Source organism: Drosophila mojavensis, unplaced genomic scaffold (genome assembly GCF_018153725.1).
Source record: "Drosophila mojavensis isolate 15081-1352.22 unplaced genomic scaffold, ASM1815372v1 contig_36, whole genome shotgun sequence".
NCBI lineage: Eukaryota > Metazoa > Arthropoda > Insecta > Diptera > Drosophilidae > Drosophila > Drosophila mojavensis.
In genome coordinates, this window is record NW_025318858.1 from 11,047,904 (window position 1) to 11,073,625 (window position 25,722).

At 32.3% G+C, this 25,722-nt stretch overlaps 4 protein-coding genes across 6 annotated transcripts; 2 read left to right on the forward strand and 2 right to left on the reverse strand.

Annotated features, from left to right (window-relative positions):
• Nucleotides 1–90: 90 nt before the first annotated feature.
• Nucleotides 91–4,732, forward strand: LOC6576532 (prominin-like protein). 3 transcript variants are annotated; one of them, XM_002002485.4, is made up of 11 exons: nucleotides 91–261; nucleotides 314–565; nucleotides 635–785; nucleotides 1,419–1,544; nucleotides 1,600–1,787; nucleotides 1,857–2,021; nucleotides 2,082–2,212; nucleotides 2,272–2,607; nucleotides 3,227–3,306; nucleotides 3,384–4,332; nucleotides 4,410–4,732. In XM_002002485.4, exons 2-11 carry the CDS (start codon nucleotides 373–375, stop codon nucleotides 4,635–4,637), a joined length of 2,547 nt encoding a protein of 848 aa, XP_002002521.2. In that variant the 5' UTR covers nucleotides 91–261; nucleotides 314–372; the 3' UTR covers nucleotides 4,638–4,732. The 3 variants fall into 3 exon arrangements, with proteins under 3 accessions (XP_002002521.2, XP_015020711.1, XP_032585137.1); XM_015165225.3 differs by lacking the exon at nucleotides 4,410–4,732 and adding an exon at nucleotides 4,388–4,408; XM_032729246.2 differs by lacking the exons at nucleotides 3,384–4,332; nucleotides 4,410–4,732 and having other exon boundaries at nucleotides 3,207–3,248.
• An 824-nt stretch (nucleotides 4,733–5,556) lies between these two features.
• Nucleotides 5,557–7,091, forward strand: LOC6576533 (lactosylceramide 4-alpha-galactosyltransferase). Its single transcript, XM_002002486.4, has 2 exons — nucleotides 5,557–6,375; nucleotides 6,438–7,091. The coding sequence occupies exons 1-2, from the start codon at nucleotides 5,855–5,857 to the stop codon at nucleotides 7,018–7,020; spliced, it is 1,104 nt and encodes a 367-aa protein (XP_002002522.1). The 5' UTR covers nucleotides 5,557–5,854; the 3' UTR covers nucleotides 7,021–7,091.
• A 1,813-nt stretch (nucleotides 7,092–8,904) lies between these two features.
• LOC6576534 (excitatory amino acid transporter 1) lies at nucleotides 8,905–18,387 on the reverse strand. Its single transcript, XM_002002487.4, has 11 exons — nucleotides 18,024–18,387; nucleotides 13,140–13,463; nucleotides 12,977–13,072; nucleotides 12,738–12,905; nucleotides 12,537–12,579; nucleotides 10,491–10,533; nucleotides 10,243–10,426; nucleotides 10,038–10,168; nucleotides 9,535–9,964; nucleotides 9,380–9,476; nucleotides 8,905–9,294 (listed from the first exon to the last, which is right to left on the reverse strand). Exons 2-11 carry the CDS (start codon nucleotides 13,322–13,324, stop codon nucleotides 9,232–9,234), a joined length of 1,440 nt encoding a protein of 479 aa, XP_002002523.1. The 5' UTR covers nucleotides 13,325–13,463; nucleotides 18,024–18,387; the 3' UTR covers nucleotides 8,905–9,231.
• Nucleotides 18,388–21,373: 2,986 nt separating this feature from the next.
• Nucleotides 21,374–22,736, reverse strand: LOC6576535 (cyclin-dependent kinases regulatory subunit). The gene is made up of 2 exons (XM_002002488.4): nucleotides 22,404–22,736; nucleotides 21,374–22,300 (listed from the first exon to the last, which is right to left on the reverse strand). The coding sequence occupies exons 1-2, from the start codon at nucleotides 22,457–22,459 to the stop codon at nucleotides 22,129–22,131; spliced, it is 228 nt and encodes a 75-aa protein (XP_002002524.1). The 5' UTR covers nucleotides 22,460–22,736; the 3' UTR covers nucleotides 21,374–22,128.
• Between the last annotated feature and the right edge of the window lie 2,986 nt (nucleotides 22,737–25,722).

Below are 25,722 nucleotides of genomic sequence, written 5' to 3' on the forward strand. Positions count from 1 at the left end.
AACTTTAATAGCCCTTGAACACTAATTGAAATATTTTTGGTACATATATGAAAGACTGTCAACGAAATAAACTTTACTTCTCAGATTTAACTGTCATTACATAAAACTTTTCGTTTGTACACATACACTTATATAAAAGTTTTTCCACAATTCCCACCATTTCCACAATTTGATAACACACGAAGAGGCGGTGAATGATTTTCCATATGCCACATGATGCACAATGCATCATATGAAGTATCGAAATTGGTATACTTGATGGTAAGTTATGTTATATACATATAGCAGTTGATTCATGTGGGTTGATTCCCAGGGTATTGAATATTAAGCATCAATGACTCGAATGTTTCCTTATTCTGTAAAACCTAAAACATGGCTGATGAGACAGTAAGTTCGATTGAATTCACAAGTGATGCATTACCGTCTATTAACTATACTCGGTACAATTCGAATGTAACGTATTCCATCGAGCCGATCTATTCGAAACTGGGTATGGGTTTTATACACGATTTTACTCACGCTTTGTTTGACAAGTACTATACATCAAATGAAGATTCACCAAAAGGTACATACTTTCCAATATATATAGACGTATTTTTAGTATAATTATTTGATTAACTATATTTGAATGTAGGTTATGTAATTGCCGTTGACAACTCAAGCTCATATGCTTTGGGTCCCAAAGTATGGGCAAATGTGTGGGAATCTTTGATTGCTCGAAAAGCAGTCGTGCTCGTCTGGGTGATGTTTCTTCTAACCGTCATAATAATCGTACCGTTTATTGCGTAAGTAAAAAATAGAAGAAATTCTTTCCCAATTTATACCCATTGCAATTCTTATTAATATACTCTTGTTTGAAAAAGTGAAGACAGTATCAACTATATATAAATAAAACAAATATTTATATATAAATTTTAAATATTATATACAGCTTATATAAGTATGTAAAATGCATAAATATAAGCATATTTTTTAACACATTTTGCTGGGATTCTGTTTAGTTTACTTAGAATCTTCTATTCAACGATATGATGTAAAATGTCTATAGAAACAAATACCATAACAATGGAAAAATTTCATTTCATATAAGGCGGTGGGGCTCGACCGTGGGCATAATATTGTATTAGAACCCACCAAGGGGCTTTTAGAGTCGGGATCGGCTTAGAAAGTAGAGCAAAATTTGATTGATATAGAATTCATAATTAATTCATACATTTTGTAGCATAGGTAAGAGTTGAAGATAAGTTGAAATATATCCATAGACGTATTACGTACAAAATCCAAGTTTACGATTTATTTTTTATTTTTTATTTGATGACATTATATAGTAATATTATTATTATTATTATCATATATTAATACATATATATATCGTAATTATAGCTTCATTAATGCAATTTTCATCACATTTCACGTAGGGTATGTTATTTTTGTTTCTGTTGTTGCCGTTGCCACGCCATTTGCCCACCTTGTCAAAGTGCCTCGAATACTACTAAGCGTATTTTACTGAGTTTACTGCTAATACCACTTATACTGGGAGCTATGTAAGTTGAGTCAAATGCATATATGAAATACATATTCAAAGTAAATACCACTTAGGTTTGGATTGGTCGTGGCATTCCTGAACGATAAACTGATTAATAATACGATGCGAGACAGCAGCGAGACAATGATGCGCAGCAACAGGGACACTTGTGCCATGCTGCAGGACGTCTGCCTACATGTCCGTCACTTGCTCGTCGATAACTTTGAGGAATTGGCGACAACGATGAGTAGCCAGCTCTTTGGTTAGAATTTGGTTAAATTTCTGATTCATTTGATTGTTGAAATAATGTTGGAATCACATGTAATTGCAGCCGTTGCTGAGATGGCCTATAAGGATCTGAGAACAGAGGCGGGCCTACATCTATTAGAGGTATTGGAGGATATCTTTGACAATATGCCCGAGGCATTGGCGCTTCTGGAGCAGGTGAAGGAAATGCAGGCCTATTTAGTTTTCATTGGCAGCCAATACCGTGATGGTAATTCAAATATCTCTGATATAGCTATCTTAATATCTATTTACCTCTCTAATTGTGTAGCTTTGCGTGGGGCTAAGCGTGATTTCGTGTATGTTCTTACCGTGTGGTGCGATTTCTTTGAGTGTAATAACATAATTCGAAGCAATAACCTTTTATACATGGATACTTCACAATGCCTTCATTTCGATAAGGCAAGATTTCAATATCTACTCAAAGCAACAACAACAGCAATAACAATATCTATTTTCAGCTGCCAAATACCAGCGCCTATATTGAGGATGTCAAGAACATTATATATGAAGACTATTATAGAGTACCGAAATCCTGGTTAGATCGCCTGTACGATGAACAACAGAAATTCAAACTCGCTCTCGACCCGATGATACCGCCCATGATACGTCGCATCAGCATGTTGGCCGATTCCCTAGAGTCCGAAAGCCACAAGATATGCAACATAACTTATAGGGCTATGAGTAACATATTTATACGAAACATGCATTCCACCAAAAGTTTTGAAGAGCTCTACGATAACTATGGCCGTAGTCGTTGGTATGCCAGTTTCGGTTTGTTTTTCATCATGCTAACGGTGAGTAAAATATCTACGCATAAATTGAAGATATACATCGACAAGCTGCATAAAGTTTTTTTATTTTTTTTTTTTTTTTTTTTTTTTTTTTTTTTAATTATTTTTTTATTTGTTATTTTTATGAGTTTACAAATTATGAATATTATTGATAATGAAATCCGATGAAACCCACTGTATAGAAAGCTTAGTGCATAGAAAGCTTTGTCTGTAGTAAGCTTAATATGTAGACAGCTTTGAGTCAATAGAAAGCTAAATTTATAGAGATCAAAGTTTATTGAAAGCTCAAAATAAACCTAAGCATATAGAAAACTCGGAGGCTATAGTAAGGCAAACTTATGGATAGGCCATAGCAGTATTCCTCTATTTCATATCAATGTCATTAACTACTAATGCTGGAGACTTTAAATTTTAAATATATATTGCGATATATTTATAAATAAATATGACAGCATATGCTGTTAAAATAAATAAGCCCACAAATTATTTTGAATATTTTTATGCGATATTAATTTGAATTTATGAAATATATAAAACCAGCTACCAGTACCAGGCAGCAGCCCGATTTATTTTTACTTTTACTTAATGATTCATAGTCTTAGAGCCTCATTTCACATTTTAGATTGTGATTATATTGAGCTATACTCTTATAGCTGGGCTTTGCATACGAAAAGATAACTCTGCATCGAGCTGTATGTTACTGTAAGTTGAAACTGTATTCCTCACATAATTATCCAATTACATATATAATATCAATTACATATATAAAATCTCTACAGCGCGATTATTTTAATGTTTGCCGTCTTGTCATTCATACTGATAATAAGTCTGTTCTACTTCACGCTTGGATTGGTCTTATATCCGGCGTGTATTTTGTACGATGACGAGGGGCGAAACACACTCCATTCGCTGCTGGAAACTGTGCTACAGAAATCGAATGCAGTAAACAATACAGAATTTCATCGACCGTCTGAATTTGCCACTGGAATCAAAAAGTGCCGCGCCGATCAGTTGATCTTCGAGATGCTGCGCGACAATAATTTGTACGACATTAGGAGACTGAGAGAAATCAATATCCATTTGGAGGAGAGCACCTATCTACAGTTTGGCAAGTTAGACATTTATTTCAATGCGTTGGTGTTCATGTTGCCGAAAGAGTTTCATCACATCTTTAAGCTACGGGCGAAATACTTATCAAATTATCATAGTCGAACCTATATGGATGTGTTGTGCCGAGAGATAGACAAGTTGGATATACCCCAATTTATTAGCGATTTGCGGTATTGGGCAAGCAATTTTTTCGCTGAAAGCTATGGTAGCTATCTAGATGAGCGAATGCAAGTGGCATATGTGAATTTACTTAGAATGGCGACAGACTTGTCGAAGTATAGGCTCATGGGGAAATCAATATTGCAGACAATAGATCAGATTGAAGAACATGTTTACCGAATTGATAATCTTATAACGTTTGGGGACAACAATTTTAACAAATCCATTAAAATTCTATTGGACAGACTGATGAAGGCGCAGAATTATATAGAAGGCGTTGGCAGCGGTTACCTGAACACCATCGTTGATAATTATACCGACTTTATTCATGGACAAATTGACACCTACTTCGATATGGTCATCAATATCAGTTTGTATGAGATTGGTCCTTGTGACCATTTGGCACAAATTCACATCCATAATGTGAATAAAATCTGCGATTATTTGGTTAATTCAATTGTGAGTAGAAACATGAATATATGTACATATGTGTATATTCATATGGTCCATCCAGCACTAACTTGATCTGATTATAGAACGGCTATTGGTTGGGCTTAGTTATATTTGGTATACTGCTAATCCCCTTGCTGTGTGTTAGTCATCGTTTGCTGTGCTTGTATCGAATTTACGGTCATACTGGCGCGGCGATTGTCCATACGGAACAGGGCACTTGTCCAACCTGCACGGGTTTGCCATATGATCCCCAGAATATGAATGCGAATGCAGCTGATGCATTTGCAACCAGTAAACATAAACACGATTGATTCTGCGCTCGAAAGTTGTTCATCTGCTTTGTACAAAAAGAGCTCAATTTCATTCAATTTTTATACAATATACGAGTAATGATGCTATAAATAAATCAAATTTTTTATTCATTCCAGCAAACTTTAGCTCATTCAAATATAATTTTTTTTATTACAAAACTAATTTTTATAAAGTCATTAAATTTCCAATGTCGGCAAATATCAAAATATTGTATATCAATACTCATTCATAAATAGTATTTCGTAACTTCACTCATCCTGAAATAAAACTATTAGAACTATATATATATTTACTAAACTATACCTGCGAAATAGTAAATAAAATAAGTAAGTAAGCTCTAGTCGAGACTGTTCGACAACGAAATCCCCTGAACCCTTCTGGTTACACAAGAAACACACACAGACACATATAGGCATGCACGCATAAGCACGCATGGACTGCGGTGTGGGCTTACTGTGGGAAATGAATTGTTTAATAACTTTTCTTGTGGATGGACTGTCTTCATGAAACATGTAGATGGTGATCATTACATTGAAATGCCAAAGCATCAGTCTCTAGTATTTGAAATACGCCTTTTAAATTAAATCGAAATTAAATCGAAAATCGAAATTTTATGAAATACAGATAAATTTACATTTAAAATTTGCAGACTCTACCTCTAAAGGTATAGGAGATATAATTAAAAACCTAGTTTTCGATAAGGGTTTTAATCGTTAACAAAAAATCGGCAGTAGTTATCGACTTTGGGAGAAAAACTCGATATGCGCGTGATATACACGGGCCTAGGAAAAATTTTCAAGTCTCTAGCTCTTTATCTTCTGAGATCGACGCCTTAATAAATACGGACGGATTTGATTTGCGCTCAAATTCAATTTCACTCACTCCCACACGCACACAGTCACATGTTTATTCTAGCTCTAGTCGCGACACGATTTTGTTGTCTTCCGCTTGCCTGTTCACAATCCAAAATTGAATAGTTAGTAGGCAAACTGTTTTGTGTTCGGTGAACATGTTTGTGTAATAAATTCGACTGGCTAACTTGCTCTAAAATTGCTCAATTCAATGAGTCACAATCTTACCTCTTACCTGTTTTCTTAATTCAATAACAATAGCAATAAGAACATTTCGTAATTGCTCGGGTCGCTCAATTTGGATGGTCGACTTTTGTGTTGTATGGTTAGTGGTTATAGTTTAGCCCCAGCCGCATCGGTTCACCATGTTGAAGAAACAGTTTAAGTGTCTTTACGTCATAGGACGACGTCTCGTAATACCAGTTCTGGCTGCTACTCTAATATTCCTAGTCGTACTATCCTCTATCACGGACCCTTCTATTATTTCGAATGGAACTTTCGGCTTACGTAAATTAAAAGCAAAATTGTTTTCAACTGAGAATCTTATTGAGGACATACTATATTCGAGCTTGCAGCCTCCGCCAGGACGCAGCATTTTCTTTCATGAGACCAGCTGCACTTCTCCAGATTCGATATCCAACATTATGACTCTGACGGCTCGACAAGCCTGTTCCATAGAATCGGCAGCTCTGAATAATCCGAACTTCCAAATTTTTACTGTATTCTCGTGTCCGACCTTCCGTCCCCTCGCCGGTCGTCAAAAACTTTTCGTCGATGCCATCGAAAGCTATGAGAACGTGAACTTACGTCACCTAAATCTAAGGAACTATGCTATGAACACGTCTATTGAAGATTGGGTCAAAAGGGGCGATTTGCTTACCTCTAGGTAAGTTTTATATTCATGTTTCCTTTTAGAGTGTAGCGTAACTCACCTACTCTAATGCACAGCTATCCGATGCATCACACATCTGACCTGATCCGCCTGATAAGTCTCTATCGGTTTGGAGGCATCTATTTAGACATGGATATTATTGTCCTGACAAGCTTGGAGAAATTGCCCCTGAACTATGTGGGAGCTGAATCTACCGATACCCTATGCAATGCTGTCATTGGTTTAACAGCCGAAGGAATAGGTCATGAAGTTGCTGACTTATTTTTACAGCACTATCAAAAATATTTCAATGGAAAAAATTATGTACAAAATGGACCAGCTCTTGTAACAGCCGTTCTGTTGAAATTTTGTGGCACCAGCCTCATGGAAGCCATGGAAGGCGGTCGTAAGAGTTGCAAGGGATTTCGAATATTCAATTCGACTGCATTCTATTCAATTCATTGGCAAGAGTGGAGGCATTTCACTGAGCCCAGGTACCTGGAGGAAACCATGGCAAGAACTAAGGATTCGTATATGATACACATGTGGAACAAGGTGTCCAGCGGAGAGCGCATCAAAGTCGCTTCCAATACTGCGTATGTAAAGTATGCGGAAAAGCACTGTCCAAGGACGTATGCGGCAGCTGGTGATTACTTTTAATGTGTGTTATTTAAATGTGTTTCAAATAATTTATTGCTAGAATAAATACGTTTCGTATATTTGTACATGTATATAAAGAATATATATGTTCTTAACTAGGGTGTTGTTGTTGATGGCTATCTGTTCGCCAGTCCGCCCGTACGTTCAGCTATATCGTAAACCCGAATAGCTAGAGAAATTTTGCCTGTATACTTCACACTTACTGTTTTTTACATACTTTAGATATTGACATTAAATTTACAATTTCAACAAAAATTAAAATTCTATAAAATACATATGAGCCTACATTTAAAATTTGCAGACTCTACCTCTAAAGGTATAGGGGATATAATTAAAAAACTAGATTTCGATAAGGGCTTGATCGATAACAAAATATCGGGAGTAGTTATCAGTTTGAGGAGAAAAACTCGATATGCGCGTGGTAAACGGACCTAGGAATAAAATTGCAAGTCTCTAGACCTTATATCGTCTGAGATTGACGCGTTCATACATACGACCGGACGAACGGACGGTCAGAGAGACGGACAGGGCTAAGTTGACTCGGCTCGTCGCCCTGATCAAAAATATGTATACTTTATAGGGTCCGACACGCCTCCTTCTGCCTGTTACATACTTTTAACAAAACCGTTATACTCTGATTTCCCATTTTCAATGGGTTCAGTGTATAAAATAAATGTTAGAATATAAAATATTTATATTAATATTTATAAATCATATATACATAAATTAAATCTAATATTTAAAAGTCTAAATTGTTTTAATTAGAATATCAATGAACGTTAATATTATTGAAGTTAAGTTTACACTTACCAAAGGTTTGCATTCCCCGGGCTGTAGCTCATTTTGTTTATTTAGTTTCTGTTGTGTTATGATAGTAATGATAGTAATAATTAGTTAATTTACCTAAAATGCTTACACAAATGATGCTTCAAATTACGATATAAGAACATAATTCTAATGCACATAAGATATTTCAATTCGTGATCGAAGTTCCTGAATATTAATATGTATAAATAATATTATCTCATATCAAGTATACATATATTAGCAGCTCTGAAACAAGTGGATATTTGGTCCATTTTATATAAGTACATGTACAGATTCGAAAATTTTATTTTTGTAAACATTTAGACTACACAAAACTACAAATGGCATAGGTAATGCATACATAATTATTATTATTATTAATATTAATATTATTAAATCAATTAATTTTCAATACTTTTTTTTTTTTTGTCTAATAAATTGAAATTGTTCACTTAGTTTTCATAAATATGCAATGTAATAAATAATATTACTGTTCATTTTATTTACTGTTTCTTTCCATTTAGTAATTTTTTTTTTGACATTTAATCAATATTAATTATTGTCATCAAATATGCGTCGCTTGAAAATTTGTTCATATTTTGTAATATTTTTTATTTATTAATTTCTTTTTTGTTTGTTTTTTTTTTTAATTATACTTAAGCTATTAAGTATTTACAAAGCTCAACTTCGAACAAGAACTTTAAACGGCATTGAATTTGTGTGTGATTTTTCCTTCTGTCATAAAATTTGTGCAAAACTAATTGTATTCAATATAGTTATATATTAATGTCTTTTTTTGTTCTTAACACAAATCTGTGCTTTTTATACAAATTTCTATGTTTCTTTTTACTTTTCAATATATATATTTTTCTATTTGGAAGTGCATAAACAATCTATAGCAAATGGCTTGAAATTTAGTTATTTGTATAATTATGAATTAATTGCATAACAAGTTTACTTAGCTTTAAATATATATTTATATATATGGCTAAGTATGAAAATGTAATTTAAATTTGAACTCAATTTAATTTAATTATATTCATAATTATTTACATCATGATGTATGCTAATTAATACGTTTAACGGAATAATATCCAAATTGTTTGTGTTTATTTTCTGTGCTTCTTTCTTGTTTGTTTGTTGATTTTTCGATATGTCTGGCGCCCTCGCAGACAATCGTTGCAAAATAAATTCGTTGATGTCTTGTGACAGCATTTACAACTGTTGCAAAATTTGCGTCTTGGCCGCTTTTAGCCGCAAACCAAATGATGAGGCCAGCCGACGATAACGCAAGTGGATTGTCTCATTCCCATCTTCATCGGAATCACTGTCGATATCGTCATGCTGCTGCTCGTCCTCAAGCACTCATCGTTTGCGATTATAGGCGCCAAGCATTGACTGCCTTCATTCTTTCATCTCGTGTCCACTGGTGCCCAGCTCGAGGAGCTCATGGGGCTCGGCATTTAGCTATACATATGTGTGTGTATATATAAGTTATACATGTATATATTTTGAAACTAATATTCTACATCTATGAGAGATGCATACTCACCCGATCAACGCTTGCCAAATCGTTCTTTGACAGATGATTAACCAAAATAGTGCCCAGAGCATCACACATGACATTGATAGTGGTACGGAAACGATCCCTAAGACAATCAAATTTCAATAAATAACAGTCAAGTACAAATTTTGACATCTACATACAGTAGCCAATCGACAGCGATGATCAGTGAGACATCCTTGGGCTCCAGGCCCACAGTGTCCAGTACCATGACCATTGTAACGAGGCCCGCCTGTGGTATACCCGCCGCACCAATTGAGGCAGCCGTTGCCGTTATACTGACAGCCACAATCGTGCCAAACGAATAGCTCATCTCACGATATTGGGCAATGAATAATGCAGCCACCGCCTCATACAATGCAGTTCCATCCATATTAATCGTAGCTCCCACGGGTATGACAAATCGTGTCACACGCGGATCGATGCCCATATTATCCAGGCATTTAATGGTCAACGGCATGGTAGCCGAGCTGGAGCCCGTGCCGAAGGCAGTGGCCAAGACTTGACTCAATTTGGCTATAAAGCGATACGGCATGCGACGTGTGCCCAAAAAGAAGATGACTGCAATTGTGCCTGAAATTGATTGCAAATCAAAATTTCATTAATCAACTCAACTTAGTCAACGTTGCCAATGTAAGTGACTTACCAAATCCATGCAAGAAGAGGCCAATCATAACGGTTATGAAATACCAGCCTAAAGATTGTATTGTCGCAGCTATGGACTCCATCTCAATGATCTTGGCCGCGATCAAAAAGGCCACGCCCAACGGGGATATCCTACAAATTAATAGCAAATTACCATTTAAACTCTAACTCAACTCTTAACCGCTTTTATTTTACAGAGTGCTTACCAAATGACCCACGATGTTATTGTCATCATGGCCTCACTGAGCGTCGTAAAGAAATCCTGCAACAGTTGGCCCTTCTCACGCATACGGCCAATGGTTGTACCCAGTATTACGCTGAACATGACCAGACCCAGCACATTGGAGCCCTCACGCTGTGCCGACTTGAACTCCCAGTTCTCCATGGGCTCTAAAAGGCATATTTACAAATTGTAAGTATCATATCGTTTCGCAGAGTGACTCAGGCGACTTACGTGCTGGCGTAATGCTGGTGTTCTCAAATATCTCTGTGCGATGCTGTACAAAAAAGGGATATAAAATGTAAATATTGAATTCATTTATTTTATATAAATTTTTATAATTTTTAAATAATGTTTAATTCAAACCAAAGCAGAATTTTATGGATTATAGTAATCTTTTACAATATTCCTTTCTTCCCATATGCGATTAATAATTTTAAGATATTTTATAATCTGTCTCTTTTTATCAATACTTCACATAGAAAATTTATTATTTTAAATTTATCACTAATTTCATCAAGTTTAACTAACACAATTTCTTTAAGAGACCCTGATAAGCATATTTCAGCTGATCCTTTAGTATGACCAGTGCATATTCAATTTGAATGATATTTTCCATTTCTTTATGCAATTTTACAATCAATTCCTATTAAATTTGTATTTCGAATTCTTTCAATTTCTTATAATACGTACATATATAACCTATATAGCACAATCTGTGATAAATATTAGAACAAATTAGTGAAACATTAGAATATATAATATATTATCAATATGTAAAATGAATATAAAAATATAAATAAATATAGAGTATTTAAAAATTCTTTATAAAAATAATTTAACTAAATATTGGACATTTTTGTTACTGGTAATCTTTCCATCTAAACTGATAAAATACTATGTGGGCACGCCAACTAGAAGCAGAAACCCATAATCTATCTCAACTTTGGAACTGTTGACCTTCTACAAAGATAGATCTAGAAATTATGTATGTATGTGTGGCGATTCATATAAAATCAATTTAAGTGTGTTTGGAGCATGAAATTATTAATTAGAATTACTAGAATTTATATGCCTTACACATGTTTTCTGTATTGCATGGACAGACCTAGCTAAGTAAGGGGCACAATTTGGGAGCGACAATAATTTAATAGCATTTTATTGTTACCTATTGAGATATTTATACTCATGCCCAAACGCAGACGACCGACAGTCGAGTTGAACTTTGATTCAATTCGCGCTTGATATATGTATGAATATAGTATATATGTATGTATGTATATATAAAATGTATACATACATATGCATATATCGTAATTCCAGCTTTGTCTGTGGTGATAATTGAAAATTCAACGTGTACGTAAATTAGATATATGTATATAGAAATATATGGTATGATATGTACGCATGTGTGTGGTTTTTGTGTCTGTGTGTGTGAGTGCTCCCCCTTTGCATATAATTTTCAATTTCAATTGAAACGGAAAGAACTTTGCTTTGGAGTAGCCTATCATGTCAGTTTTGATTATGTGCCGCGCGATGCTTTAATCAAATTATGTAAACAACACAGAAGAGCACAATTGAATAATTGACGCTGTTGCAATCAGAAATTGAGCAAATGAGTGTGTGTGTGTACAGCTCTGCTCCATAAATCGAGTCCAAGAACTAAATACCTGCGCGCCTCAGACTCAGAGTCGTGTCTGATAATGCATAAGTAAGTCTTCAAAAGTAAGAAAAAAGAAGCAGACAAAAATGATAATCGCACTTTAATCGCCTTTCAGAGACGTGCCGTTGCCGCTTTGGATAAAAGAACGAAGTTTTTGCATTTCTTCTGAAAGTGAAGTTATCTGAAGGTTGAAATTGGTTTTTTTTCTGAGAGCAAAGCTCAGTGCAGATAGACCAATTCAGGGAGATAACAAGTATTGCAGGTATTTATTCATATAAAACTTTTTTATGCTTCCGAGTATTATGCATATTTATAGCGCAAAGTATTTTCAGTTACTGTTTTTTTAATTAAGAATGAAATAGTACTTTGAATATATGTATATATAAGCTGCTTAATATTAATATATAAAATATATACTTATATATAATATATATTTATTTTAAACTAAGAGATAAGTTTCTATTCCTCTTACAACATATTGACAGGCAGTTTTTTCTGATCTTTATTTGTTAAATTTAAAAATTAATTTTTTATTTTTATTCATCTGAAACGGTCTACCTGGTTTAGCTATAAACTCTGTTCTTATTTAAAAATTTGTAAAATTGCAAAACACATACCTGAAACATTGTGGATTGTATGATGTTATCCGTAAACATATTTCTAAATAAAAATAAAATGAAAACAGAGAATATATAATCATATAAATTATTTAGAATCAATAATATATAAACAGATATATGTAAATAATAAAATATATAGGTATAATATAATATAAATAATATATTATACATATAATATATATCTACATATCTCCCTACCTCACTAAATCCATTAAAGTATCTGGCGTCAAGACCTTAGATGCTTTGTCAATTGTCTCAGTGCGTGTCTCCACAATTTTGGCACCCTGGCCGGGCCGTATGGTGGTGACCAGGCAAATGCCCAATATTACAGCCGATATTGTGGTGACAAAGTAATATGTAATAGCTCTGCCGAGAAACGAAAGTCACATCAGTAGAATTCACACTTTACATATATTTTGCAAATCTATTTTGCTCACCTCGTCGCTATTTTGCTGGACATACTCAAATCCAAGCCACCGATGGCACTCGTTATGGAGGACACGAGCAAAGGTACAATGAGACATTTCAGCATGCTGTTAAATAGAAGAAAAATATGTTCAATCAATATTTCACTAGGTCAGCGACGTCGCTTTGACTTACCGCAAAAAGATCTCGCCCGGAAATGATATGTACATAATCTCACGCTTTGTCCACTCGCCGGTGCTGTTCTTGATTATGAAGCCAATGAGACCGCCCACAAAGACACCGATGACGGTGGCCATTGTGAGCACATTCTCTTGCATGAAGCTTTTAAATTTGTTTGCATCCTGCTTGGGTCGCGTCATTGTGGCTCTGTGTGTGTGTGTGCCTTTATGTGTGGGAGATTATTACCCTAGGCCCGTACGCACGGGCACGATGCGTTACCAGTTGTGCGTTTCCGTTGGAACAGCTAAGCCAACTTAATTAAGTTGTCAAAGGGTAGTGCTGTATATGAAATCAAAACTTTGAATTTATTATTTAAATTCTTGTAAATTTTATATATTGAAATGCATAATTTAGTGCTTTGTGGTTTGGTAATAATTTCCAATGAGGATCAAGGTTCATTGTAAATTAAACGCTTGGTAAGTTAGTGGATCACATTTATATTAAGTTTTGAGCATTAGCTTTACATAGAATTAATATAATAGATTTTGCAATAAATATTTAAATTCTCCTCGCATCACAGATCAATATGCGATTTTCTTAAATCAAATTTTAATTATGATTCATTATTAAGTATAAGAATTATTATTTACCATCAAGTTTTCTAGCTGATAAACTAAATGGGAATTTTTAAATTTACATGAGCTGAAGTAATTAGCTATTTGAACAAATTATTGTAACTTTACCATGTATTTTATCACTTAGTAAGTATATGATATAAGTTGGATAAATAATATAACCTCTAACCACATTCCTAGTAATAGTATTAAACTGTAAATTGCAGAGTTACCTTGGTAGTCTAGCTGTCTCGTTTACCTACTTTATGTACTTTGCATTGGTAACTTCTGAAAGGCATAATTCTACAGTTTGTGAATATTATTATAAATAATATTCATTCTAAATTTACCATCCAATTTATCACATGCCAAAGTACATGGTCATTGTAGGCTATGTGTACGTGATAACTTTTATATACAAGTCTATCTTGTTATCTAATTATCACTTGCTAAGCAAATCTTAAATTTCCATGACGAGCTGCAGCTAAAATCGTAGACTAACTGCAAATAAATTGTGAATGTTCGAGGTATTTAACACCAATTATGATTTAACACCCACTTAACAACCATTGATGTTATCCTCTCAGCTAACCGCTGATTGTTAATGGAGCTCAATTCATATATGTATCTGTGCTGACTGTTGCACTTGAGTGCAATTGAGAAGTATATTTTATTTTAACGCGTGTCGAAACAAATAAATTTACATATGCGAGCACCTAATGAAAACTAATGACTCGACAGGGGATCAATGCCAACTGATAGGGATGATCATGTGCCGGCAGTGCGAAAACTGATCCAAATTGTTGTTGTGAGGGTTGTTAATTGATCCAGCAGACCCGATATGTAGATCTACATGAATGCATTCCAAAATACATTAATAAAGAAAAATACTTTTCGCACTTGCCATTTGTTGTGCACAATATAAATTGTTGAACATTTAACAAACGGAAAGAAATTTGATTACTCTCAATAACATAGAAATGTCAATTGAACGGAAAAGTATGGGAAATAGCTTTTAAGGTTATATTTGTTAAAGTCGAGCTATGTTGAAAACATGTTGATATTTGTATTATATGTTTTTCATAAATTATATGCTTTTAATCTACATACATATGTACATATGTACCGGAATATGGCTCTGGCAGCGCTTGGGCCATGACTGAGTATTCCTCAGTCGGCAATGCCTGTTCTTACTTGTAAATTTATATTTTAAGACATGTATAATATACATATAAACCTTCTGCATTTGAATACCACTTGAAGTCTTGAAAGTAGTATAGCTTAGACATATTTGATTTATTTAATTTTATTTTTTATAAATTTATAATGTAACTTTTTAACAGAATCGACCTTTCTCAATAGTAATTTACATTTTTAAATAATCATAACAATTAACTTTCTAAGTGACATAAAACTTAACTAGCAATCATTTTTTAATCACAAAATTTTAATTATAATTGCCTATATGATATCATTTACATGGTTTTAAAAGGGTCAAGCGTGTATTTCTAGTATGTGACGGCATTTCAAATGAATTGCATTCATTTCATTAAGAAAACAAATGAGACTGATCCGCCTACATGTTGTTATTAGCATTACTCTTGTTCCTGTTGTTGTTGTTGGTGTTGCTGTTGTTAGTTTTGTTGCTAGTGGTGTTGCTGTTGTTGCAATGCAAATCAATTTGTTTACCCGGAGCATTGACAATGAATTATTTGCGTCTCGACTAGTGTTGTGAGTCCAAACTACTGTCAATTACAAAGCATTCCTATATCAAATTCAAATGCTCTCCAAACAGCTTAAAAAATATAATAATAAAAAAAAAAAAAAAAACAAAAAAAAAAAAAAAAAAGCTGTTACATAAAATCGTGTTTAGCAATTTAATTAACATTGTCTACCCGATATACGATATTACACACCTATTTAACCTTTGTTGCAGTAAGGCAAGTTACTTTTTTGCATATGTAAATATATAAATACTAAGTAGAAATATAATATACATATATATTTCGATTTAGGAAATGACATTTCAAGAACTTCGTATATTCCATTAATTCAAACTCTCGTGTAGGTCGTATATGTTTATCATTCATCATACATAATCTTTAAGCCGATATTTCTTATGAGAACTGTCATTAATATTTTCATATCTCATTTTCTCTCACTAACAAAAGATATTTTTTACAATTTTACCAATCTGTCACGTTTCTTTTACCTACATATATGTATGTATATATGCATATATGTATATAAATTAAAAATATAATTATTAATTTATAAATATTTTATTTAAAAAAAATGGGGAAAAAATCAGATAATATATATTTCAATTTAATAATTTTATTTATAAAATATACATATGGTACCCACTAAAACTTATTATTCCTGGAAATCGCAGCCATATAGTATTTTTGCATTGTATATGTATTTAATCAAGACAACAATCTCTGTTGCTATTTTGATGAATAAATAACAATTGATATTTCTGATGATGAACATTTGCTTATATTAAATTAATTCTGTCTGCTGTCTTATGGCCCAGCGAGTTGCATTGCCATAAACAAATCAAAATAACATGTGTATGTTAGGAGTGCGTAACTAGAAAATACCCTGTATTATAATATATGTTAAACAACAGTTTTTATGTTGTTATTATTAATTGTAGTTAGGTCAGTGATCAAAAAATCAAATTTTCAGATTTCCTTAATTATTGTCAAATAGGTTTTAATATATTGCCAAATAATTTTAATAATTCTATCTTACATACGGAACATTTCCAAGATATTACATTATATTAGGAAAAAGAATTTGAGCTAAAATAAAAAATACATACTTTCTTTAATAAAAAAAAAAAAAAATAAATAATAATAATAATAAAAATCATAATATAATTTTCTAATCATAAAAGAAAATAATCGAACAATTAAATAAATTTATTTATTATATATTTCAGTTATCAAGACCAGCGTTTAAATAAATACATTCTAAATTAATTTATTTATTATATATTTCAGTTACCAAGACCTGCGTTTACATAAATACATTCTTATGAATCTTATGAAAAAGTTTTTTTTGCTATAGCTTAAATTCTTTGATAATTCCTAAATAATTTTTTATCTTTTTTTTTTAAAAATAAAAATAATAATAATTACCGAAAAAGAAAAGAAAACATTGACATTGCTGCAATTTACATGAGGGTCTCGTCGTGCGGGGTGACGACTATTTTTAAACATGACATGAAATTTGCAACGAAAATAGTAAAAACAAGCTAAAAATACGACCAAAACAAAGTAAAGGAAAATAAAATAATATCAAGTGAAGACAAAGCAAAACAAAAAAACAAAAAAATAAATAAAAATAAAGAAATAAAAAAATAAAAATTTGTGTGGTAGATACTTGTTGAAGTGCGACCTACCCTTAACAGCGCGAACGAGGGGTAAATGGGCCTTGGCCCTATGACACCACAACACACCTCCCTCCCCACCTAACAGATGCTGTGAACGTTTATCAGCTTCAAAATCTCTCTCTCTCTTAGATTAGTAAGCGAAAATCGATTCATTAAGAAATTAATAGATGCGTTGGACTATGGAACACACGGGTCACAGTTCAAACAGTATGCAAAATATTAGCTTTATATTATAGCTGTATTTCCTTAGTTTTGATTGAATGGTATAATATATGTATCAGTTAAGATAGTGCAGTAATTGAAAAGTTGTCGGCAATTTACTCTATGAAAAAAAAAGCTAAATAGTCAAGGCATTCTATTATAGCATATGTATTTACATATATACAAAATGTTATATTGTCACTCTAGCATAGCTTAATAAATAATTAAAAGTTGTATAAAATCAGAATAATAAAATAATAATAATTATATATATAATAATTATATTTATTTAAATACTATATATTTATGTTTAATATTTTAACTTTTAACTTTATTCTTATAAGTATATAATTTTCATATATTTTGGAAATTGATTCGTATTCATTTTTCATGCCCAAAGGGCATTCTCACTCAGAAAACTTACCCGGCTTGGAAACAAATAAAAATTTAAAGAAAAAGAAACAACAGTTTAGCAGTTTGATGATGAATAGGAAATAAAAAACCATTATCAGTGAAATAGATCGTAAAGAATTCTGTTCATTCTACACAGTACACAAAGCCACATAAATTTGCAAATTGTTGTTAATTTTCAATAGAGTAACATTTTCCATTTTTAACCAAGAAAATGTTTATTGTTTTTTCAATTTTTTATTTGTTTATTTTTAATTTTATTACACTTACAAATTAGTGCATCGAATTATACTGCAGCCAGTGTGAAATATGCATGAAATTTGCATAAATTTGAAACCTTTTTGGTTAAATTCAGTTGATTGTGAGCACACGAGTAATATCAATTTATATATATATATATATATAGTTGTATATATATATTTATATGTTGTATATATGAAGAGCGCGCTTTAAGTATTTATTTAGTGTTGTTGCTGTCGAGCACGCGACGTTGGCACGACTGAACACAGAGGAGACTCATGCGCAGATCACAGATCACAGATGAGTTGAGGTCCACTCATAGATGCTCACTGACTCTGACTGGCACTGTTCTGAGAGCCAAAAGACACGACTCAACTTGGCCTGTCTGATTATAAAATAGTACTAAAAACTACATCAAAATCAAATACGAAACGTAGCCAACGAGCGCGCAAATTTATGCGCAACTGCGCTGCCAGCGTCAGCAGAGTAGCTATATGAGTGTGTGTGTGTGTATATATGTGAGTGTTGGATTATTTTCATTCATCAAAATATGCGCTCGCTCACTAGCGTCGCCGTCGCCATTGCCAACGCAGCGCTGCTTATCAATTGCAATTGCAAGCAGCGCGCACGTAACTCATACGACGCGTTGTCGCTGTTGACGCGTCGCAGCATCGCAGTATCTCTTAATTAGCTGACTTGTTCTGAGCCCAGAACAGCGCTCTGCATAGATTCGCTTTCTTTTGGCTTTGGCCAATTTGAAAGGGAATTCATTATCAACAATTTATATATGTACATATATCTGGAGAGAGACAGAGACGTACAGATTGAAAGATAGAAAGAGAGAGTGTGGGAGAGGGGGGGGGGATAAATGGGAGCTGCTTTTCCACAGCTGCTCCCACCTGTCGTCCAAAGTAGTTCAGTGTCGGCATTTAAAGCGCCCACTTCCTTGCACACTCTTTTCATTAGCTTTCGTATTGTGAAAAGTTGCTCTGATCAACCTGCTATTGTCTACAGCACTAAGACCAAACAAGTCAAACGAAAATTGCTTTAAGCCTTTTGGAACTTAAACTAGCTAATCGTAAAAAAATTTTAGTTGTGGGAGTTAAGAGAATTAATTAAACGTTTTTAAACATTTTGAGATATATTTGGGCATCAAAGCACAGTATAAAACATATGAATCTCTTAATGAATCTTGTGAAACTAGTTATTCATGACTGTACAATACTTGTTCAAAATCAGATTTATTAATACAATAATAATTTTTAAATTTCAAATGATTTTAAAACATATCCATTTTTATAGTTCGTTAATTACTATTTATATGTCATGCACTTTTTTTTTTTGTCTAATATTTGCATATCTTAAATTGCCGCTGTCTTTTTGCCCAGTTTCCCAATTCTCTTTAACATTGTCGTGATTTTTGAGCCAAGCTGTACAATTATTATCCATGTGGGCTTGAGTCTTTGCTCCACACATTTCTGATATTTCTCTTTTTTCTACACAAAGTACACGAAAAATATCATGTCCCCAAAGAGGGCGCCAGCGTCAAAACTCTGGGGAGATATAATCTTTTACGTTTTACTACGCGTCCAGCGGGCGAAGATATATTGGCCATAGCATTTTTTATTGGGTTCAAAAACATTGCATAAACCAATATATTTTTTTCTCTTTGGGTACAAGGTATAACAATTTTAATTTTTTTAGCTTTCACAAGAACGTTAAAAAATTAGACAAAACTAATATACTCTTCAAAGTGCTTAAGCAAACTTAAACTTGAAAAAAAAAATATATATATATATATACATATATAACTGAGTTAGTTTGAAAGGTCTTGGGTTTTTTTGATTCAATTAAAAATTTTGTTAACTTGATTACAGGATATCTGCTAATTAATTTCTGATTTGTAACGACCTCGAAGAGCATAAAAAAAGACAAAAATGTTTGGCCAGGATATATATAAAGCTAAATAGAATTTGTCTAGTTAAAAATAAAATAATTCTTGATTTGGCACTGATAAACAGATTTTAATCTTATTTAATGAATTATGATTAAATGTGTGGATGTAAAAAAAATTCCAAAGCCCATTAGATCAGGAATACAAAAAAACAGCAGTCCGAATCAAACTAATGCACTAATTCTTCAATTCGTAAGAAATTGCTTAAGCTAAGTTCTTAAGCTATTCCCTTCTATAGCAAGCAACTTTCCAGTATGTATGCATATATTTGGTATATATGTATTATAATTTGGGATTTCCGGCTTCCCTTTTGCCAGCGCACAACAAATGGTAATCAAAATCAGCGTGTTGCATTGCCATAGCTGCCTTTGATCTGTTTCAATTCGATTTGCCTTGGGGGCTAGTTCTGCTGCCCGTTGGCGACACCAAACGCTGGTGGGAATATATGTATATAAATATAAGCTACACATACATATATATAAATAAAAAAAAAAAAAAAAATGATAATAATATTGGGCTTTTTGTCGCTATTTTATAACTACGTATAAGTGCGAGGGCCCAACGGCAAAAGTAAATGACAGCGTTTCGTCGTTATTCCTTCCCTTCCCTTCAGTGAGGTGAATTCCATAACCATCCATCGAGCTACCCTTGTCTATAGAAATATATGCATATGTATATATTGGTGGCTGGGCTGGTATGCTCTTTCTCACATAGCAATGGGCACGAGTATGGGCGAAAAAAACGTGCCAAAGCATTTTTACCGGAACTGTCGATCTTCATTTTTGAAAGTGGAAAATATCACTTTATACGCAATACGATACCATATACGCATATGCTATATACATATAGCTTTATATATGCCTAGTAAATGAAACGAGTATTTGCATGAATTTTGAAACCAGCTGTGTAGTACTCGTTCACGGTTAGCAAATATGTATTTAAAAACTGTATAAAATCCGAATTAGCAAAAAATTTGGATTATAAATATAGAAGTCTACAGATATATATTTTTCATATTGTGCATATTCAAGACGACATGGAAAATGTACAATTTAGCAATTTAGAGTATTACAAACAAAACAAAGCCAGTGCTCCAAAACATATACACGTCTGATATTTTTTAATTATATAGCTAATATTTCTGGTATATCATTCATAAGAATAAACAATCATAATTAGTGCTTAGTGAAATGTCTATATTTCATATTTATAATTTTGAAGGTCGTTAGATTATTATTATTTATCAGGAAATTAATCATATTATCATTTATATTTTAAAGAAAATCCTGATTTGTTGCGTTGTTAATGTTCCGCTCGAATTCCTCCAATCCTGGTTGAAGAAGAAGTCCTAAAATAACTGTATTCACAATAAGCCGGACCATTAAATAAATATTTATATTACGAAATTGATAAAAACAAGAGCGTGTTAATTGGGTGTATTGAAAAACTTTAGGCAATCAATGCTAAAAGTATTTTACAAACGTATTTATTTGTTTTTTTTGTTTTGTTTTTTTTTTACTTTTTTTTTTTTATTTATAACTTTATATTATGTTTAAACGTATTATAAGGTATTGATAAAAATTTTTCAAGATCACAAATCATATTTTATTTAATATTACATGAAAATGTGCAGGCAATTTTCATAACGCTTTTCATTTTATTTATTTTTGTTTTTGTTGCTATTTGCGTTGCGCGAGAAGTTAGCATGTTTACAATAAAAAAGCCCACTGTGCTATAGCTAATAAGCATAGAATGAATGCATGAATAAAATTTTTTTTAAATATATGGCAAAAAATACAATATGGCAACTCTAATTTGAAAAGAAAAATGCATAGAGCATCTCAAAGCAATCTAATACTTGTTGTACGTAAGGATGAAACCGGGTTGTGTGCGTGAGCGTGACTGTGTTCGTGTGCATGAATATTGTAAAGAAATGAGTAAAGTGTACGAGTGTGTATTTGTATGCGTGGGTTTTTGTTGTTGTTGTTGCCGCCACCGCCGTCCCTGCAACAGTTGCACGCAGCACCACCTTTTGCGCAGTCGCAGCTGCTGCCGCTACTGCACTATCGTGTCAGCTGTAACGCTTCCATGTATGCTTATATTATATAGTAGATGTATTGTATGCATGTGAATGTTTGTGAGTGTGTGTGGAGTTAGTTTTCAAAGTGCCTTTGTACGGGTTTACTCCTCCGTTTTGGGACGCCGAAATAGCAAAATATGCGGCTCCGGCTTATGTATCATATAGTGTATCCAACCGCGTGATTGCTGTACTCCAATTGATCTCCATTCGGTTTCTGTCATCAAATGCGTTTTGGGTACCAGCTTCACAAGGTCTTTCGGCAAAACCACATGTCTGCGTAAAAGGTAGTTTAATACATACGTACAAACACATACATATATACATATATATGTATATATTTTTATATATTACGGTTGCAAATTATAGGGATACTCACCTGTACTCGAACTTTTCATCATAGTATTTATCCGAGTAATAAATATCTTTGCTCATCTTTATGATCTGCTGGAATTTGGAAGGGGTGCTGGAATTTAATTTGTATTTAGCGTCGGCGTCCTTTTCTTGACGTCTAAATTCGCAATCCTCTGCCTATTCAATCTCCTTTAGTTTTTTATGATCACACACTGATATTACTATTGCTCAGTTAATAGTTAGTAGCTTTTCGTTCAATTATAGAGATTTATTTATACGCAATTAACGTTTTTACGACAATTTAAAAAAGTAAAAAGTGACGCGGTCTAGAAATATTTTTGTTCTAGTTCCTGTTTGTTCTGTTCATTAATCTACTTATTTCGATTACACGCTATTCTCGATAGTTCGATATTGGAACATATGAACAGCAGAAATGAACTGGTTTTAGTTCACATACTTAGCCGCTGCGTCAGCGCACTTTAGTTAATGGTCAGTCTTAATTTTGTGTTAAATACAGCATAGTGAAAAATAAATGACTGTCAAAATTAATAAAATTTATAGTAAGCAAGTTTTATTTGGACATAATTTATATTAATGCATGTGAAGCGCGCGTTTATTAAAAGGCTTTTCGGTAAACTGTGGTGGTCGGTCGACAAGTTGAAAATAATGATACTCGATTATTGTGGAGCAGCTCGAAATAGGAGCATATTTTTGTAAAGAAGCTTAAAAAAGTTTTATTTTAGAGTGCTGAATTTAATTTGGCAATTATTAATAAATTACCGAGTTAAAATAAAAACACAATATAAAGTCGAATGTTAACATATCGATATACTGGCATGCGGCTCCACAGCTGTAGCAACATTTCACTGCAGCAACATGTGTTGCAACATGTGTACAATAAATAGCCCAGTAAAACGTTGCAGAATGATACCATACATACATATATGGTTAGTGATGATACATGGACATTATGCTAATTAAAAAGGTATGAATTTTTTTATTTCATCATGGCGAATCAACTTAATACCCAGTTCTTAAATAAGCACAAACTAAAATATTCTGATTGGAATAACTCTTGCGTAAAAATGCATGAAGTTGTCAGTGCTTCTGAGCAGCAGAGCAAGTTTCAGTGTGTCCTCATTTTTATTATTTATCTGCTTCTATTTACATATGTATGTATTGACCTATGCATGTATGTATGTACATATGAAAAAATCAATTTCGATATGAGCATGCATAAATATTTATGTATGTATGTATGCACTCACTAATATACATACATATGTACATATGTTCATACTTGTATGTATACATATAAGGAAATTTAAAAAATATTTAGATACAAATTATAAGAAATGGAAATTAATAAAATATAAACTTATTTTGTATAATAAAATGTTTAAAGCGAATAAAATAAACAAGAATGTGGGATTAGATACATTTAGTACATACATATGTACATAAACATATGTATTTACTTCTGTAAATACTTTCGCTTTTCTGTTTACAAACTCTCATTCTCTGTGTCTTTTTAAATAGCTGTGACCGCTCCCCAGCACTTCCAAACTCCTCTCTTCTCTCTCTATTTCTTGCCACTAAGACAGGCTCACGATCTTTCTGCATTCGCGCTCTCTTGTAGCAGTTAAATTGAACAGAACGCCAGAACTTGATAACACACCAATTTTTTTTTTTTTTTGTTTATTTGGAATTACTTAATTCCATATCAACATAATATTTTTATTGAATTCAGTAAAATTTTTCAAACAGTTTCTCATTTTTTTTGTTACTCGTACATGTTTATGAAGCTTTCTGTTGCTGTTGTTGTTTTTTTTTTTTTTTGTTGTTGATGTTCAGTTACTTTTCTTGTTGTAAGTTCATTTTTGTTTCATATTACATCTTATGTTTTTTCCCATTTCCTTTTATGTTTTTTTTTTTTTTTTTTTTTTTCATTTAATATTTAAACTTTGTCATTGATTTATAGTTAAACTTAAACAATACAAAAGCAGTATTTGTTTTTCCATTCATGTTATTACACATACATATATGTATTTATATATATATTTTACCATGATTTTTATTTCCATTTTTTATGAAGGTTTTTATATATTTTTTACTTTTAAATCTAAATTAAAGCAATTCTGTTAGGTTTTACTTTTTGTTACACTTGAAATAAATATGAATTTTTGTTATTTTTATTGTTTCTTATGCTTTTTTGTTTTTATTTTTATTATATATATTCTATTTAATTAAAATGCAATCTGTAATTCGACAACTAAAAATATTTGCAACCGAAAATGTATGAATTTATTTTTTTTCTTTTGTTTTAAATGACAAATTTTTTGTTATCATACTTAAATATAGTTTACATGCTGTATTATATATATTCTTTTTTTTACCATTTATATAACATATTTTATGCATACATAATTTGTATACCATCATGATGTTACATCGCTTATTTCTATATAATCATATTTTTCGAAATAATCAATTTGTTCATCTTTTATTTTGCTTTTACCAAATGGGCTTGCAAATAATATATAAATCAATTTCTTTCTCAAGCTATTTACTTTTAAGTTTTTTTCTAAAATATTTTTTGTATTATGCGCTGCGGAATTATTTTATTTATTTATTTATTTTTTTTTTTTTTTTTGTTGCACTGGTTGTGAGAGATCGCGTTCTCGGACAAATTGTGATCCAAATGAATTGCACACTTTACGCTGAAATAGATCAAATATAACATATACATATGTATATGTATGTGTTTCTGAAATTGTGGGCGTGGCAGTGTTTTAACATAACATAAAAGTACTTAGATAATTTTTTTTTTTTTTTTTTTTCATTTTTATTTGTTAGCAATCAGTTTGGGTATTTCATTTTTGAAACGATTTAAATTTTCTAAACGTTCTTTATATATATTTTTTTAAATAAACAACTGCCACATTTGTTAGCTAGATAATTCGTTGATTTTGTAATATTACTATATATAATATATTATATTTACTCTTCAGTTTATTACACATAGAATTTGAGCTTTCAAAGGAGCAGCGGCAGTAGCTCAGAGGCTGCGAAAGATTTTACAGGTGGAAAACATTTGAAAGCCTCCCGATTTTCAGAAAATGTTTAAAGTACAAAATCCTAAAAATAAAAAAAATTTAATGAAAAAAAAAAAAAAAATTTAAAATATTGATTAAAGGAAAGTCAAAGCATTGATTGCATTTTGTTTTTAAATATGAAAAAAAAACTGTAAATAGCATTAAACAATAAACATTTAAATTTAAGATTGTAATAATTTTTGAAATAATGTATTACAAAAAATGTAAATATTTGGAAATCTTCTTAGG

Bases quoted from the DNA above. Each gene is read 5' to 3' on its own strand.
- LOC6576532 (XM_002002485.4), top strand. From the start codon at position 373: ATGGCTGATGAGACAGTAAGTTCGATTGAATTCACAAGTGATGCATTA. The intron at 2,022-2,081 runs GTAATTCAAATA...CTAATTGTGTAG, and splicing joins TGGCAGCCAATACCGTGATG to CTTTGCGTGGGGCTAAGCGT. The intron at 3,307-3,383 runs GTAAGTTGAAAC...AAATCTCTACAG, and splicing joins GCATCGAGCTGTATGTTACT to CGCGATTATTTTAATGTTTG.
- LOC6576533 (XM_002002486.4), top strand. From the start codon at position 5,855: ATGTTGAAGAAACAGTTTAAGTGTCTTTACGTCATAGGACGACGTCTC. The intron at 6,376-6,437 runs GTAAGTTTTATA...TCTAATGCACAG, and splicing joins GGCGATTTGCTTACCTCTAG to CTATCCGATGCATCACACAT.
- LOC6576534 (XM_002002487.4), bottom strand. From the start codon at position 13,324: ATGACGCGACCCAAGCAGGATGCAAACAAATTTAAAAGCTTCATGCAA. The intron at 10,534-12,536 runs GTATGTGTTTTG...TTTTTTGTACAG, and splicing joins TACAATCCACAATGTTTCAG to CATCGCACAGAGATATTTGA. The intron at 9,965-10,037 runs GTAAGTCACTTA...AATCAATTTCAG, and splicing joins CCTCTTCTTGCATGGATTTG to GCACAATTGCAGTCATCTTC.
- LOC6576535 (XM_002002488.4), bottom strand. From the start codon at position 22,459: ATGAGCAAAGATATTTATTACTCGGATAAATACTATGATGAAAAGTTC. The intron at 22,301-22,403 runs GTGAGTATCCCT...CCTTTTACGCAG, and splicing joins GATGAAAAGTTCGAGTACAG to ACATGTGGTTTTGCCGAAAG.